The sequence below is a fragment of the Ovis aries genome, chromosome 17 (assembly GCF_016772045.2).
Source record: "Ovis aries strain OAR_USU_Benz2616 breed Rambouillet chromosome 17, ARS-UI_Ramb_v3.0, whole genome shotgun sequence".
In the NCBI taxonomy this organism is placed as follows: Eukaryota; Metazoa; Chordata; class Mammalia; order Artiodactyla; family Bovidae; genus Ovis; species Ovis aries.
Window position 1 is genome coordinate 51,872,704 of NC_056070.1, and position 18,719 is coordinate 51,891,422.

The following is an 18,719-nucleotide window of genomic DNA, read 5'->3' on the forward strand; positions in this document are numbered from 1 at the left end:
AGCATATTAAAAAGCAGAGACATTACTTTGCCAACAAAGGTCCATATACTCAAAGCTATGGTTTTTCCAGTGGTCATGTATGGATGTGAGAGTTGGACTATAAACAAAGCTGAGTGCCTAAGAATTGATGCTTTTGAACTGCGGTGTTGGAGAAGACTCTTGAGAGTCCCTTAGACTGCAAGGAGATCCAACCAGTCAATCCTAAAGGAAATCAGTCCTGAATATTCATTAGGACTGGTGCTGAAGCTGAAACTCCAATACTTTGGCCACCTGAAGCGAAGAGCTGACTCACTGGAAAAGACCCTGATGCTGGGAAAGATTGAAGGTGGAAGAAGGGGACAACAGAGAATGAGATGGTTGGATGGCACACCGACTCAATGGACATGAGTTTGGGTAAGCTCTGGGAGTTGGTGATGGACAGGGAAGCCTGGTGAGCTGTAGTCCATGGAGCTGCAAAGAGCAATTGAATGACTGAGCTACTGAACTTAACTGAAGAGATATCTGGCAGTGTCTGGAGGCATTTTTGGTTGTCCAGTGTGTGTGTGTGTGTGTGTGTGTGTGTGTGTGTGTTGGGGATGGTACTAGTGTCATCTAGTGAACAGAGGCCAGGGATGCTGCTAACATCCCATAATACCCAGAACATCCTCCACAACAAAGAATAGAATTATACACGCTCCTAATGTCATTCATGTCAAGGATGAGATGCAAAGTCTTCATGGTGCAGCAAAGCAAAAGGGCTTCAGACCTATTTGACTTGCATCATATGGGGTACAGACCCCTGGGGACCCCACTCAGTCTTCAAAGGAAATATACCCCAAGCCGTGCAATGGGATTTACAGGTAGAGAATAGGTCTGACATTCACATCCCAATTACAAGTTTGTGACCCACACACGGAAAGTCCGCTGCCAACCCCAGGACGCGTGTACTAAATGCCCATAAGCAGCCGAGATGGTAAGACGCCCCAGGCATTCAGCAGACAGGAGACTGCCAAGGAGGGGGACCAGCCAGGCACTGGAGCTAAGACCTGGGGAAAGGTTTCCTTGGTGCCGAACTGGAAAGTAGAGTTCTGCTCTTTGGGTCCCTGACCCCTGTCCACTCCCCTCTTTCTAGTCAGAGGTCCCTTTTTTCCTTTGGTGAATCACTTCGCATTCATTCTAATCTGAATGTGGTTTGAGGGTGGCTCTGACACTACCCCAGGTACGATCAATCAGCATCCTGCTTCATCCACCATAGACACTGGACCCTCAGCCTGGGATGCACCTGCTGGCTCCTACCCAGCTGTGAGAGCTTGAATAATACCTCCTGTGTAGGTAGGAAGTGCGCTTAAAAGGTAATGCTTATCAGATAGCCTCCGCTGAAAGCTGAGCCGCAGAGACCAGCAAACCCCATGTGAGACCAGCGTCCTGGTACCTGAGGTGAGCATGTTGTTGACGAGCTCCAGGAATCCCTCCTCGGCCACATGGGCATCCGTGAACAGGAAGATCATCATCTTGTTCTCAATGCCAAGTTTCAGGTAAAGGTTCTTCAGGTCGTCCCGGAAGTTGTTCTCAGAGTAGCCCCGGCTCAGGAGGATCTCAAACACCTGCGACACGGAGCACAGCATCCCCGTGAGACCACTGGCCCGAGGGAGGGTCTCCAGGTAAGTGCAGAGGGAGACGACGGCTCCCAGCTGAACCACCATCAAAGAGGGGCCAGGACCACAGAGCCGGGTGACCGGGGCCATTTTCACAAAATACGGTTGAGTGAGAAAGGCAGGACAGAAACGGACATTCCTTTTTGTCGAACAAACCACAGTGGATGTTCTGTGCAGGTGCGCACGTGGGCGAGGTGAGTGTGTGCAGGGAACAAGGCTCCTGCAGGTGGAGTGTGAATAAGGCAGAAAAAAGGGGAGCGGGGGCAGTGAAGAGGACAGCCTCCATCATTAAAGTGAGTAATCGGATGGGGCTTCCCTGGCAGTCCAGTGGTTAGCATTCCCTGCTTCCACTGCAGGGGACGCGGGTTCGATCCCTGGTCAGGGAACTAAGATCCCGCAAGCCATGAGATGTGGCAAAAAAAGAGTCATTTGAATTATAGGGAAGGAAATTAGGCAGAGATGGGCCACGCAACAGAGGAAATGGGTGTGGGTACAGAATCCCCATGGACAGAGGAGCCTGGCGGGCTACAGTCCATGGGGTCGCAAGAGTTGAACAGGACCTAGCAACTAAGTCACCACCACAGTCACCGTGAGCTCATTTAAAATGAGATAAATTGTGAGATGATGTGTAAAGAAAAAAGCTGAACAAGAAGCAATTTAAAAGATATTAAATTCAAAAATCCTCTGACACACAAAATAGATATAAATGGAAATAGGACACACACATAAGCCAAGTCTTTTCTGTTCAAGCATATCCTCTGGCTCAGATGTGTAGAAGTTTAACTGTGAGCAATCGTTTTAAAACAGCTCAGATTTACGGTAACAGAGAAATCCTTCATTTCCTCTCTCCTCTCCACCTCTATTCACACACACACACACACACACACACACACACACACACACAGCCTCTTTCACACTCACTCAGCCAGTCATGCACATTCATAGCCACACATGTTCACATGGTGACTCCCACACTCAGCACACTTTTATGTTTATGTGCACACACATAGCTTGTCACACACTTTCACAGTCATGGTCATTCATACACATTCTCACACACACAGTTACACAAACTTGCACGTCTGCACACTCTCTCACACACAGTCACACACACAAACTCAGGGCAACTTGGATGCCCTTCAGCCAAATGTAATCTGGCCTCCAGTTCCACCTGCTGCCTGCAGACCCCCTTCACCCTCCCCAAGTGTGGCTTCCACACGGCCTCGACAGTTCCGGCACCCCTGGCATGAGCAGCTCTCTGGTCCCCCTACCCGACTGCCCCTCCACTTCCCAGGACACAGTGACGACCCAATACATCCTGTTGCTCCTCCTCTGTCCCTCCAACATCCTCTCTGTCATTTCTTGAACTCAAGATGCACAACCACGACCCAGTTTTACCAGGACTAATCAACAGAAAAGTCAACTTGCCCAGAGGTTAATGTCTTAGCCTATAGAAAAATGTAGAAAATAAAAAGAAAGCAATTACATTTGAATAATAGATGATTTTGACTAAATATTTTATCTAATCTTAAAGGTACACCAAACTTTAAGTTTTCTAAACTACCCAACTTAGTTTAGAAATAGTTTCAACAAGTTAGTTTAGAAATACTTTCAACAGAAGGTTAATATTTGTGAAATACCACAAATAAGATTCATTGAATTAATGGTGACTGCTCTTCTATGTAGAGTTCTCACAAATCAATAAGCCCATAAAGAGACAATTCACTAGAAGGAAAAGACAAATATCTAATGAATGTACTAAAAGGCAATTCATGTCAATGTACAGCAAAAACCACTACAATAGTGTAAAGTAATTAGCCTCCAATTAAATAAATAAATTAAAAAATAAATAAACGGCTATTCAAACTTCACTACTTGGCAAAGAAATAAAGTCTCACTTAAACTATGACATATTTCACCTATAATATTGGCAGATATCAGAATGACCGTACACAGTGTTGGCAGAGTAGGGAGAAATGGACATTGCTGGTAGCATAAATCAGTTTAATCCTTTGTTGTGAGACCGACTGGTTGTTAAAGAGGACATTTTGAAAAATAAACCAAATATAGGAGTTCCCCAGTGGTCCAGTGGTTTAAGAACCTGCCTGCCAATTTCAGGAAACCTGGGTTAGATCCCTGGTCTAGGAAGATTCCACATGCACCGCAACAACTGAAGCCCATGGGCTCTGGAGCCTGTGCTCTGCAACAAACAACTCCACAATGAGAAGCGCATGCATTGCAACTAGAAAGCAGCCCCCGCTCACAGCTAGACAAAGTCTGATGACCCGGCGCAGCCATAAATAAATAGACAAGACTCTCAACTCCTTTAAAGAGTAATAAACCACATACAATGAATAAGAGAATGCCACCGCACCCACCACCCATATTTAACATTTGCTAAAAACCCAAAACTCATATATTTGCTTCAAACCTATTTTTAACAAAGTTATGGATAAAATTAAAAGTCCTTTGCTTCTCCCCTGGTCCTCCATCCCCAGGCTCCCCCCAACCCCCACATTTTTTGGCCCTCCTTCGAGGCAAGTGGGATCTCAGTTTTCTACCAGGGATCAAATCTGTGCCCCTGCAGTAAACGAGCCGAGTCCTAACCACTGGACCACCAGGGAAGTCCCTTGGCCCTTTTCACTCCCACTTCAAGGAGGCACACTCCACCACGAATTCACCTTTCTAATGCGAACTCTAGTGTCATGGGTCAAAAATCTTTTAGAAACATATACCCTTGAATCCTCTAACTTCCCAATTTCAAAAATAAATCATAAAAACAGAGCAAAACAATAGGCAAAAACAGAGGCATCGAGGATAATGCAGAATCAGATACCAAAGAACTAAGGAGGGTGTGTGGGGAGGGTGAGCAGTGGAATTACTGCTGCTGCTGCTGCTGCTAAGTCGCTTTAGTCGTCTCTGACTCTGTGCAACCCCATAGACAGCAGCCCACCAGGCTCCCCTGTCCCTGGGATTCTCCAGGCAAGGACACTGGAGTGGGTTGCCATTTCCTTCTCCAATGCATGAAAGTGAAAAGTGAAAGTGAAGTCGCTCAGCTGTGTCTGACTCCTAGCGACCCCACGGACTGCAGCCTACCAGGCTCCTCTCTCCATGGGATTTTCCAGGCAAGAGTACTGGAGTGGGTGCCATTGCCTTCTCTAGCAGTGGAGTTGACGCTTCTTCAAAACTGAGTCTCATTGCAGGATGCACGTCTCACAGTGATGGACCAGGCTGGCAAGTTACCTGTAGGCACTGCAGGACTATCTGTAAGAGTCTAAGGATGGTTCAGAGACACAGGGCCCCACTCACACAGAGCGGGGGGATATCAAATGGTGCAGCCCCTTGGGCAAACAATCTGTCAGTTTCTCAGATGGATCAACAGAGAATTACCCCACGACCCAGCAACTCCACTCCTAGCATCCAGCCAAGACAAATGAAAATATATGTCCCTGCAGAATCCTGTACATGAATGTTTGTAACAGCGTAATTCATAGTAGTCAAAAGGTGGAAATAATCCAAATGACTGTCAATGAATGAATGGATAACTGAAACGTGGTCTACCATACAATGGAACATGATTCAGCCACATAAGGAATGAAACACTGACACAGGAATGAAGTTTGGAAACATTATGCTAAGTGCAAGAAGGCGTCACAAAAGACCACATACTTTGAGACCCTATTGTATGAAAAACTCAGAATAGGAAAGTCAAGAGAGAAAGAAAAATTAATGATGTCTTAAGGCTGAGGGGCTGGAAGAACAGGAAGATACGGAGCTTGGGATTTCTTCTTTGGATGAAGAAAATGTTCTGAAATTGAATGTGATGGTTTCACAACCTTTTGAACATAAAAAAACTACTGAATTGTATACCTTAAGTGGATGAATTGTACAATCTAGAAATTGTATCTCAATAAAAATATTTTTTTTGTTTCTGTTTAATTGTTTTTTGAAGATTCTAAGAATGGCCCAGAACTTTGGATGGTGGTTGTATTGAAACAACAGCCAGCACATCACCGACGATGAACACTGGGTCCATCGAGGTTTGGGCCAAGATCCCCTCTACACGAGCACACATCACACATTATGCACCACAGGACTTGTTCATGTTTGACTCTCGAACTTGATGTGACATATTCTATATTCCAAAAACAATACAAGAGTTAGATGCTTCGAATATTCAGTTAAAATAATATCGATTTCCACCCCCCCAAAAAAAACCATCTGATATTCTGTGAAAGCATCATGTTATGATCTGTAATAGATTGTTCAAATTTTTGCAAGAACTACTAACTGCAGAAATTGGCAGAGCAAAGCCACTTTCTAGCAGGGAGTTAGGCTCACCTCGTAGCCAGCTGTGAAGGCAGCCAGCCTGGCCAGAGACTGCTTCCCAGAGCCCCCGACTCCGACCAGCAGGGCGTGGCCTCGGCCCATTCGAATGATGCGGTGCACGCGCGTCAGGTGCTCCAGAGCGTCGTCAAAGAGAACCAAGTTCATTTTGGTGTTGCTTTCATTATACTCTTCAAGGATTTCCTGAATTTTTGACCAAAAATAATTTTTTTTAAGGATCACTGACTTTTAAGAGACAGACTCTCTCTTCTGTGCAGGAGAGATTAAAAAGGGAGGAGAGACTGTTTTGAATGTCAATAGTGGTTGAAATGATTAAATCATTCGGGTTCACAAGACTACCTTTCACAATCAAGATTTCGAACTGTGGGACATCCCAGGCATCCAGTGGGTAAGACACTGAGCTTCCAATGCAGGGGCCATGAGTTCTATCCCTGGTCAGGGAACTAAGAACCCTCATGCTGCACAGCATGGCCAAAATAAACAAACTGATTAAATTAAATAAATTTTAAAAAGATTTCGATCTGCTGGTCTGTGATTGGCCAGCAGTAAGTCAAAGATGACCACAAGGCTCACCTTATGAATTAAGATGAAAATGAACATTAGGGGGTCAGATGAGGGACTCCCTAAGTTGGGTGTGCACTGGAACCCTGGCACCCTCCATGGGTTTGATGAAGGGAAACGCATGAGGATGGGTCCCAGGGGTCTGAATGAATAAATTCATCAGCTCATTCGCATGCACCACAGGACGTGGACAACACTGGGTCAGACACAAGCCCATATCCCAAAGTTACAGGCAGGCACGGCATTCTCCCCAGCTCCACCTCCTGGGCACCCAAGTAATGTAATCCTGGGAGAGGTGAGCCCCGTCCACACCTGGAACAAAGCCTTGGCTGCCTCATAATCCTGAATATCTTCATAAATGCGTGCTTCCTCTTCATGCAGAGCTGTCCGGAAGTCTCCAAACAGGATGGGGTCCCTCATCACTGCCTCCACATCTTCGTTAAAATGTGCCGTGACCAAGTTTCTTATGTGCTCCTGGACCTTACAACACAAGATCACTTCAGGACCCAAACTCACACCACACTTGTGCTGAGACTTGTCAGAAAAAGAGCATCGGCTAGGATTATCTGAAGTCATTTGCATTTGATTTTTTTTCCCCTTTGCTGCTAAGTACTTAACAATCCACCCTCCTTTATCTATCGACTTCCATTGTTAGTCTCTATTTTTCTGTAAAGTCCCATATAAAAAAATACATTAAAAAATATTGGTTTTTGTTTTGTACTTTTTCATTTCACCCAGAGACAAATTTTGTGGTTAGAGTTATGCTTTTTGTTTGTTTGTTTTGAGTTCTGGGTGTTTTTCGTTTGTTTGTTTATTTGTTTTTTGCATTTGCTGGTACATTTTCAATGTACTGACCAGCTCCTTGTCTGTTTCATTGATCAACCGATCATGGAAGACTCTCAGACACTCGTTCCTCCAGACTCTCACCATCTGGGTCACCGTCTGGAATCTACAGGATGGAAGGGGCAAAATTAGCCACAAAGTTATCTAGAGAAGAGCAGGCTGGATGCTACTATTTTCAGATGACTATACAGGGTGCAGAAAAGGACATATCTATAGTCTGCCCCCCACCCCACCCAGTTCCATATTAATTGAAACTTAAGCAAGTGAAGTGAAGTGAAAGTCGCTCAGTGTCCGACTCTTTGCAACCCCACGGACTATAAAGTCCATTGAATTCTTCAGGCTAGAATACTGCAGTGGGTAGCCTTTCCCTTCTCCAGGGGATCTTCCCAACCCAGGGACCAAACCCAGGTCTCCCGCATTGCAAGCAAATTCTTTACCAGCTGAGCCACAAGAGAAGCCCAAGAATACTGGAGTGGGTAGCCTATCCCTTCTCCAGGAGATCTTCCCAACCCAGGAATTGAACTGGGGTCTCCTGCATTGCAGGTGGATTCTTTACCAACTGAGCTATCAGGGAAGCCTGAAACTTAATGGACACTAACAATTAAAATGTAAAGACTATAATGTTGTCATTTATAGCTCCTCCTGCTGCAGAGAAAAAAAAGAGCATTATCTATAAGTGATGGAAATGACATGAGAACTTGATGGGACTCCTCCTCACTGGAATTTATGAATTTAACATCAGCTGTGGAGCCATTGGCAGCTCCTTTTTCTAAGAACCAGCTCCACTTGACCCCAATTCTGGGTCTTTCTCTGGTTTCTGGCAAAGAGGCTCACTCCACCCCTAAATACCCAGACCGACCCCCTCCTGAACTGCCATTCTGAACCTTTCAAGGGCACTGAGAGTCACTGTGGGCATGAGGAAAGTTCCTGATTCATTTTTCAATATTTTGTGGATTCATAATGTAAACCCACAATATTGGGACATCCCTGATAACCTACATAGACGAAATATACATTAATGTAAATACACAAATTCATCTAGTTTTCACGGGTAAATTTCTACACCAAGACTTGAATCCCTCTGTCCTCTGTGGTTAACTTCTCCCAGGGACACATAAAATAAAAGCAGTTGGCAACTGGAAACAATTCAGTTGTATGAATGAAAGGCTCCACTGGGCAAGTTCCACCTTTAGAACTGAGAACAAAGGTCGGCATAACATCCCCACCTCTGGGTTGAACACACCTGTCCACTTGGCTACACACCTGCCTCTCTTGGCTTCCGCAACCTTCAACTCAAGGGCTCAAGAGGCCTCAAGTCTTAACCAAGCATTTGACTCTGTTCTTCGTTTAACATAAACAAAGAGACACTGGGTGATTAACTGACATATGCATTCCCATCGCATTTCCTGATAGCTCTTCTGTCTTAAAAGAATAAGAGAAGCTATCATGCCAACAAGGCATCTTTTAGTAAGATAAGATGAAACTCACCGTTCCGGGTTAGTGAGGACGAGACCGTTATAAACCCGTGAGAGATCCCGAAGGTTAAAGATGTAATGGAACTTGGATGGGGTGGGCGGCAGATCCTGAACAATGTTTTTGTAAAGAGTCAACGTGCAGGATGTCAGCTTGTCACTCACAGCCACGATGCTCTCATGAAACACCTACGGAATGAAAAGACCCACCCCACCCCCCACACCGAGTGTCTATCAGTGGATGAATGGATAAGCAAAATGTGGTCCGTCCATTATCATGGAATATGATTTGGCCAGGAAGAGGAGCAAAACACTGACACAGGATACAATGTAGATGAGCCTTGAAGACGTTATGCTGAGTGAAAGAAGCCAAACACAAAAGACCACAAGTTGCGTGATTCCACTGATAGGAAGTGTCCAGAATAGGACAATCCATAGAGACAGAATCCAGATTAGTGGTTGCCAGGGGCTGAAGGACAGAATGGAATAACTGTTTTGAGGGTGATAAAAATATTCTGGAACTAGACAGTGGTGATAGTTGTACAACATTATGAAAGTACTAAGTGTCACTGAACTGTGTATTTTTAAATGGTTTTAATAGCTAGTCTTACATTGCATGGATTTTTCTGTAATTTTTTAAACATATTTTATTTATTATCTTGCTTATTGGCTGTGCTAGGTCTTTGTTGCTGCCCCGGGGCTTTTCCTAGTTTTGGCGAGTGGGGGCGACTGAGCTGCGGTGCTCAGGCTCCCCACTGCAGCGGCTCCCCTCACACACATCCCCCGCCCCCAGTGCTGAGCACAGGCTCCCAGCATGCAGGCCCAGCAGTTAGGCTGACAGGCTTAGCTGCTCCGCGGCATAAGGGATCCTCCCAGACTAGGGATTGAACCAGCGTCCCCTGCACTACAGATTCTTAACCACTGGACCAACCACCAGGGAAAACCCATCCTAATTTTTTTGTGAGGAGGTAAGGAAAAAAAAAAAAAGGAAGGACCAGAGAAACTAAATCTGATCTGCTTTTGTTTCCCCAGATTTTCACATTAACTGACAAGTCAACATGATATGAAATCAAAGCCCCAAACCAACCCTCCATCTGAGACTGATGTGACTTGCACAGACCTCACAGTTTTGGAAGTGAATGGCTTGGGATAGGGCCTGAACATGCCAGGTGCTCACTGATCACATCTGGCCTTCCCACACCTTCATCTTTCTTGCCTGGTCCCTCAAGACTTTGAGTGAGCAAGCCTGCTTTAGAAGAGCAACGCCAGGATCAGAGGTCATTATTTAAATGAAGGGGTTCCATTTGCAAAGTATGAAAATGTTAGTCCCTCAGTCATGTCCGACTCTTTGTGACCCCATGGAAGGTAGCCCATCAGGCTCCTCTGTCCATGGGATTCCCCAGGCAAGAATACTGGAATGAGTTGCCATTCCCTTCTCCAGGGGATCTTCCTGACCCAGGGTCTCCTGGATTGCAGGCTGATTTTTTAGCATCTGAGCCACCAGGGAAGCCCATTTGTAGAGGTCATGTAAATCATGGTGATATAACAGCAGTAACTAGTATCTAGTGAGTATTGGTGTGTGCACCGTGCCACACACGTTACACGCATTTTCTCCTTTCATTCTCCCAAAACGTCAGGGAGGCCAGTAACAGCATCACTTCCCTATTCTGGATGAGGATGGGCATAGGAGAGAGCTCCAGGGACTTGCCCAAGGAGCAGAATGGGTACTGACTCCAGAGCCCACATCCTGTAGTTGGTTCCTTGCTGTCACTCAAGGTAGCCTATGTAACTCAGGGCCACACCATGATTTCCATGAACCCTAAGCACTTATGCCTTCATGGGCCCCTTCCTCCATAAAAATATATTACTTATATATACATATACATTTATATATTCTTTTATTACTTACTTATAATTAAATTATTATCTTATATATATTATGATTAACTTGGTATAAAGATGAATATAATCTAGGCTGGATTAGATTGATTCCTTTCTTCTGATTTTGAGAGAAATTAAAACATGTTCATGGGCTTCTAAAAGCACCATGGGCTCTAGGCCTTGTGCTTGCTGTGTCAAATGCATATATTGTTACCAAGTTTCTACCCAACACCAGGCCCTCTGGTTTAGACTTCTAATTAAGTCAAGTTACCCACAGCCTAAGTGGGAGAAGAATTTGAAAAAGAATAGGACTTCCGGTCGCACAGAGTCTGACACGACTGAAGTGGCTTAGCAGCAGCAGCAGCAGGTCATGTACATATTGCTATATTCAAAACGGATAACCAACAAGGACCTGCTGGATAGCACATGGAACTTTATTCCATGTTATGTGGCAGCCTGGATGGGAGAAGGGTTTGGGAAAGAATGGATACATGTATATGTATGGCTGAGTCCCTTCATCTGTTCATCTGAAACTGCCACAACATTGTTAATCAGCTATACCCCAATACAAACTAAAAAGTTAAAAGTTTGAAGGAGATAAAAAGAGAATAGGACTTCCCTGGTGGTCCAATGGTAAAGAATCTGCCTGCCAATGCAGGAATATAGGTTCGATCTCTGGTCCAGGAATATCCCACATGCCTCATAGCAGCTGATGAAGCCCATGCACCCTAGGGCCCGTGCTCCTCAACAATAGAAGACCCTACTCGCTGCAACTAGAGAAAGCCAGCACGCAGTGATGAAAACCCAGCATGGTCAAAAATACATGAGTAAATAAAAATTTTTTTAAATAAAAGGGGAAAAAAAAAGAATAGATTCATGTATATGTAAAAAAAAAAAAAAATTTACCGAGGTGTGGCCTTTGAGGATGGAGGAATAAATTAAGTGCAAAGACTTCTCAGAAGGAAAGGGAATGTTGAAGACACTGAAGAGCGAAGTAAATCTTGGATCGACTTCGTTGCGGCCTCCTCCGGCTTTCCCCATCGCAGCAATAAAGCCGAGGTCGCGGATGCTTTTACAGTTCAGCTCCTTCCCCCGGTCGTACAAGAAGCCTTTTTCCAAGAGCAGTTTCAGCAGGGCGATTGGCTGCTGTGTGCCATATTCATCCACCTCAATTGTTTTAAAGAAAAGGAAAAACAGTGTTATTATAAAGCAGAACCCAGCAATACCTTTGCTGACCATCTTAACTAAATCCCCTAGAGAAGGGAAAAGCTACTCACTCCAGTATTCTGGCCTAGAGAATTCTATGGACTGTATAGTCCATGGGGTCACAAAGAGTCGGACACGCCTGATCGACTTAACTTTCACTTTCATTTCAGCTAAATCCCGTCTCTCCTTTCACCCTCTCAGAGTGCTCTGGTTTGAGTTTCACTGGGCTTCTCAAAGTTTGCATTCTGTATATTCATTTTTAGTTTTTTTTTTTTAAATCTGTGTCCCTCTCTAGATTGTAAACTCCCTGAAGGCAGGAACTACATATATTTTGTTCATCACTTCACAGCACCAGTCCCCATAGGAGATGCTCAATAAATATGTCAACTGGATGGATAGATGGATAAACAAGTGTATGTATGGATGGCTGGATGCATAGATTGATAGATGCATAGATGGATGGGTGTATGCATGGATATAAACATGGGTGAATAAATGCAGGGACGGATGCATGGATAGATGGAGAGATGCATGGATGGATGGAGAGATGGATGGATGGAGAGATGGATGGATGCATGGATGGATGGATGGATGGAGAGATGGATGGATGCATGGATGGATGGATAGATGGATAGATGCATGGATGGATGGAGAGATGGATGGATGCATGGATGGATGCATGGATGCCTGCGTGCATGGATGGACACATGGATCCTGGCTTTGTAAACAGTCCATTTAGAAGATACATTTTTGGTGTCTTCTTTGGGGGGAATGGTTCTGCAGACATGATAATAAATTTCAATCCCAGTACTAAGAAAAATCCCAGTACTTTGCACCTCTTAGGCTCTAGCCCCAGAAACAAACTCATGGTGCCTGTGAACATTCCCTTTCCTTGGTAAATCTAGAGGAATTCTTAGGAAGTGCCTGCCCTTACAATTCCCATGTATGGCACTCAGTCATGTCTGACTCTTTTATGACCCCATGGGCTGTAGCCTGTAAGGCTCCTCTTTCCATGGGATTCCCCAGGCAAGAATACCGGAGTGGGTTGCCACTTCCTGCTCCAGGGTATCTCCCTGACCCAGGGATTGAACCCACGTCTCCTGAATCTACTGCACTGGCAGTTAGATTCTTTACCACTGCACCACCTGGCTTCCCAGGTGTACAGGACTGAGAACAGTATTATTATCTAAAGTATAGCTCATCTGGAACCACTTACTCAAACATACACTGAACTATATACACTGAATATAGTTCAGAAGCTGCCTGCTTTAATCCTTGGAGAAACTAAGGAACCCGTCTAAGGAAAGAGTCCCTCCAGTCGCATGGTCCCCTAAGCTGACTCTCTATAACCTGGCCCTACAGACACTGTGAAGAATAAAAGACAGATGCTTTCACCTTCTCACAGACCCATTACATGGCCCTGCCACTGTCCCCTCACCCCACCCCCTCGGCCTCACCAACCTTCGGCATGTTCATGTCATCCATGAACACCAGGAGGCGTTTTCCCATGGGTGGGCCATAAGTGTCTTTGGTTCGTTTTTCCACGTTGGCTTCTAAATTTCTTTGGATATCCATGGACGTGGTGCGGGAGGAGAAACTGACCATTAACACAATCTGAAACAGAAAGAGATAATTCCAAAACACAGTCTTTTTTCATGGTACCTACATGAAACATTTGATTGTAAGCTACTTAATGCTAAAGCAAGAATTCCTCTTTCATTATGGCAGGTTATAAGAGGCAATAACTAGTTGCCAGGTGAACAGTGTGGACTGGGGAGCAATGTGGATTGGTCAGGGGAGAGGGGCACTGGCCCTACACAGTTCTAACCAGGTGACCTCAGAACCATTGGTTAAGCTTTCAGAGCTTCCTTTTTCTCATCTGAAAGATTATTTTAATGACACTTACTTGGACTACTTCACAAAGTGATTTTTATCACGTGAGATGAAATATATCAAAGTATTTTCAAAATGACAAAGCAATATTCAAATATAAATTACTATCATGCCTGCTACATCTTAATAAATAAGTCAAAGAGAGCACAAACATGGGATTAGCAGATGCAAACTGGTATATACTGAATGCATAAACAACAAAGTCCTACTATACAGCCCAGGGAACTATATTCAATATCCTGTGATCAAACCACAGTGGAAAAGAGTATTGAAAAACAAAGTGCACATATATATATGTGTGTGTTTGTCTGTTAATCGCTCAGTCGTGTCCAACTCTCTGCGATCCTGTGGACTGTAGCCCCCCCAGGCTCCTCTGCCCATGGAATTCTCCAGGCAAGAATACTGGAGTGGGTTGCCATTCCCTTCTCCAGGGGATCTTTCTGACCCAGGGATCAAACCCAAGTCTCCTGTATTGCTGGCAGATTCTTTACCGTCTGAGCCACCAGAGAAGCCTATATAAAGAAACTATATGTGTATATATATGTGTGTATATAAACACATATAAACTAGATATGTGTATATAAAATGGAGTCATCTTGCTGTATAGCAGTAATTAACACAACACTGTAAATCAACTATACTTCAATTTAAAAATTAAAAAAAAAAAAGAACAAAAACAACCACTGATTAGTCCTTGGAAGGAACTGCTGAGAGAAGGGTGAGGGAGGGCCCCTGACCCCTCTGTGGGGTGGACATTTTCATGCACATGTACTTGGGGTTTCTCCCTCACCCTTTCTTGGAGCAATTAATGACAGATAATTGATCAGTGGCTCCCTTACTTAATTATGCATCAGAACCACCTGGAAGGATCTTGCCCCTCAGCCCAATGGGTTCCCATCTTTTGAGTTTCCGATTCAGTAGGTCCCAGTTTAAGCAAGTTTTCAGGTGACGCTTATGCTGCAGGTCCAGGGACCACACTTTAAGAACCCCTGTGGGACTTCCCCGAGGGTCCAGTGGTTAAGAATCCACTTGCCAACGCAGGGGACATGAGTTCGATCCCTGGTCAGGGAACTAAGGTCCCACATGCCTCAGAGCAATTAAGCCCATGTGCCTGGAGCCCATGCTCTGCAACAAGAGACACCACCACAGTGAGAAGCCTTGTGCATCACTAGAGAGTAGCCCCTGCTTGCCACAACTAGAGAAAGCGTGCACGCAGCAACAAAGACCCAGTGCAACCAAAAATATAAAGAAATAAAAAGGAACCACTGCCTTAGAGAACACCCTTCTCCTAGGTGCCCACGAGCGCAGGTGCAGCTGACCCGAACATCAGAGAATAAACACACATGTCTTTGTTGTGAACGTGTTTGGATGTGTCTTTCTTTTTTTGTCTCACCTTGAGGCTTGCCAGATTTTAGTTCCCTGACCAGGAATTGAACCTCCGTGGTGAAAGCGTGGAGTCCTAACCACTGAACTGCGCAGGAAGTCCCTGGATGTGTCTTGTTGGACCTATGAGCACCAGCTGCTGAGTCTCGGTGGAGAGGAGCACAGAGGCTGGCGGGGGTGGGGCTACTGAAGCCAAGTTTTCTTTGCCCAACTCCATAAACTTGTAGGCCCATTCCTCAAGTGCCCTCCACAATGGCATTCTTCAAGCTAAATAGCCATGCTTGCACACCCCAGTACGACTGAGCTTGACTTATCCATTTGGGGGCAGCAAGGCCCAATCCAGTCCTCAACCATTATGTGCCCATCGCATACCTAGGCTGACACTCCCTACCCCGGAGGGCCACAAGATCTCCCGGAGCCCCTCTGCCACGTGTAGCACAGGCGTAAGGAAGAGTCAGAGAGGAAAGCAGTGGGAAGCTTTTCTCCGCTTGGAGGTTCCAGAAGGCCAGAATCAGAATCGAGAACTTCAAAGACGGACAACGTTAGAAAGGAACTGAATAAGTGTGTGGACTGGGGACAAGTATGTGACAGCTGGACGTCCCAAAAATCACGGGCAGCTTCTTGGAGGAGATAAGAGTCTTTACTTGGTAATAAAACATTAAGTAGGGAATGGGGCGTCTCAGGTGGCGCTAGTGGTAAAGAACCCGCCTGCCAATAGTAAGAGATGCAGGTTCGATCCCTGGGTTGGGAAGATCTTCTGAAGGAGGAAACAGCAACCCACTCCAGTATTCTTGCCTGGAGAATCTCATGGACAGAGGAGCCTGGCGGGCTACAGTCCATAGGGTCGCAAAGAGTCAGACACGACTTAGCACTAGCACTCCCTGATCGGCCTCTGGCTAAGCCTCTGAGCTCCCAATGCAGGGGGCCCAGGTTGGATCCCTGGTCATGGAACTAGATCCGACATGCCACAATTAAAGATCCCACATGCTGCAAATTTTAAATAGTTAAATAAGAATTGTTTAAAACCAGGATAGTTGCAACAGTGAGCAGGTGGGCCACGTAGGACCACTCGGAGTACACAGAAAGGAGAAACACAGGGACCCTCCTTCCTAACGTCTCGGCGCACCTGGCATGTCCTGCACAATCACGTTCCATGCATGATTCATTTTCATGCCTGGGTCCCCTCGTAATGAGGTTGGACCTTAACAGCCTTGTTCATTGTTGTTTGCACTGGAGTACCCAAACCCTCCCACGTCTGGCACACGACTGGAGGAAGGAAATGAAAAACCACAAGATGGTGATGAGGAATGTAACTGCCAGCCTTCAAGACGACCCCAATCACCCTCACCTCCAGGTACCCACACCCTGTGTAGCCCCCTCCTATGCTGCATCAGAGTGGGCCACAGTAGGGCCTCTGTGAGCCACAAAATGTGGCAAGCGTGACGGGGTGTGGTTTCCTGGATCATACAAAGCATTGTAGCATCTGCTTTTCTACCTTTGGACATTCACTCTGAGGGAAGTCAGCTGCCAGGTCAAGAGGACAACAGCAGGTGCAGTGGTTAAGAATCTGCCTGCCAATGCAAAGGGCACAGGTTCGGTCCCTGGTTGGGGAACTAAGATCCCACACGCTGTGGGGCAACTAAGCCCATGCACCGCAACTACCGAGCCTGCACATCCTAAAACCTGTGTTCCACAACAAGAGGAGCCACTGCGATGAGGGAGTCCATGCACCTGAACTAGAGAGCAGCCGCTGCTGCCGCAGTAGAGAGAGCTCGCGCGCAGCAACAAAGAACCAGTGCAGCCGTGAAATAGATAAGGGAATAAATAGTCTTCAGGAAGGAGTAAAGGAGCACACCAGGGTGCTTGGAGAGGCTCACACGGTGGGGAACTGAAACCGAACATCTCAAAAGAGGATTCCCCCAGCCATACTCAAGCCTTCAGATGACCTCAGCCCTGGTCAACTTTGCCATCTCATGAAAGAGCCTGGGCTAGAACCACCAGCTGAGCCACCCTCAGATTCCAGATCTGCAGAAACTGTGAGAGAGTATTTGCTGTATGAACTGCTTTGTGTTGGGGTAAGTTGTTATTTGCCCATAGATACAAATAATGACTTACATTAGTCTCTTCATTCAGGTTTTTCAGGAAGTTGTGGGTAGTGGCTGTCTTGGATGTACCAGATTCACCAACCAAAAGAACAGGTTGCCTAATCTTAACCATTTGTTCCAGTGTCCAGGTAGTACGGGTTGTGTCCACTGTATGAACTAAAGAACATATGAAGAATTAGTGCATCAGAGAAACACCAATAAGGTGCACACTGGGCAGCCTGGAGTTTCCCAGGATCCCATAAATCCCATAAGAAGCATCAGCAAAAACCCAAGAGGTGACCTGAAAACATATAAATGGAGGCGCTCACTCCCCCTAATGTTTATTTCTAATAGCTTTATGGAGGTATAATTCACAGACCATGAAATGCATTCCAATATTAAGTGTATATTTTGAGGAGTTTGATACATTTTTACAGCTGTGTCATCATCACATACAAGTGTAGAAAACCCAAACGGTTCCAATATCCATTTCTGACTTATACTCAGGATATTGAAAATTCCCAGGTTCTCTGCTGCATAAGTCACTTATCAACACTCGTTTCCTGACCAGCAACTTCCTCTGAGGGCTTCCCAGGTGGTTCAGTTGTAACGAGTCCACCTGCCAAGCAGGAGACGTGGCTTCAATCCCTGGGTCACGAAGATCCCCTGGAGGAGGCAATGGCAGCCCACTAGAATATTCGGGCCTGGGAAGTCCCATGGACAGAGGAGCATGGGGGGCTACAGTCCATGGGGTCTCAAAGAGTCAGACACGACTTAGCTACAAACTTTCACTTTTTTCAGCTCTTTTTCAGCTTCCTCTGAAGAGAGTATCAAACCTTCAAGTCAAATCTGGCTTACTCCTACACTGGCAGTTTTAAATCCTTATTGGTTCCTGAGAAAACATGTATGCTTCACTCTATAAGAACTCTATACCAACCAAAATCAGATATTCATTTCACGGAATATCTTGAGCCTCCATGGTATCCAAATCGCGTGTTAAATGCAGCTCAATACACAATATCCATAGTACACTACCTCTCAAAGCAGCATCTCTTACAAAATGCTGCCTTAGCCATTCCTCTTTCCCTCCTTCCTGCATCCCTCCCCATGCCCAGATAGCTCTACAGGGAAGAAGGGAGTCTGTGCAAGGTGAGCAGGAGCAGAGGAGCATCCTACCCACCTCAAGCCCTGCCACTCTCCCTGGCAGGGAGGATCTACCTGCCAGGCAAACGAGCTGAGGGGAATAGACATCTTCAGACGTCCAGAGGCACATAAAAGGAATCCAAAGTGCCACCCTCTTGGCAAAACCCATGGCTCACGTTCAGTTTCTCCCAACCAGCACTCTGGGTGGGACGTAGAGTTCCACTGGGACCGCGGGATCTTCTACCCTTCCACACAGAATGAAAACCACATAT

The 18,719-nt window shown here is 45.6% G+C and overlaps 1 protein-coding gene across 1 annotated transcript in view; it reads right to left on the reverse strand.

The window, feature by feature from the left end:
* Positions 1–18,719, reverse strand: part of DNAH10 (dynein axonemal heavy chain 10) — a 168,288-nt gene that overhangs the window by 49,396 nt on the left and 100,173 nt on the right. The window contains exons 45-52 of the mRNA XM_004017564.6: positions 17,336–17,481; positions 13,406–13,558; positions 11,645–11,905; positions 8,874–9,046; positions 7,398–7,491; positions 6,855–7,022; positions 5,976–6,164; positions 1,412–1,583 (exon numbers count right to left, since the gene is read on the reverse strand). Of these exons, the coding sequence (XP_004017613.2) occupies positions 1,412–1,583; positions 5,976–6,164; positions 6,855–7,022; positions 7,398–7,491; positions 8,874–9,046; positions 11,645–11,905; positions 13,406–13,558; positions 17,336–17,481 (1,356 nt within the window). The remainder of the gene's footprint in view (positions 1–1,411; positions 1,584–5,975; positions 6,165–6,854; positions 7,023–7,397; positions 7,492–8,873; positions 9,047–11,644; positions 11,906–13,405; positions 13,559–17,335; positions 17,482–18,719) is intronic.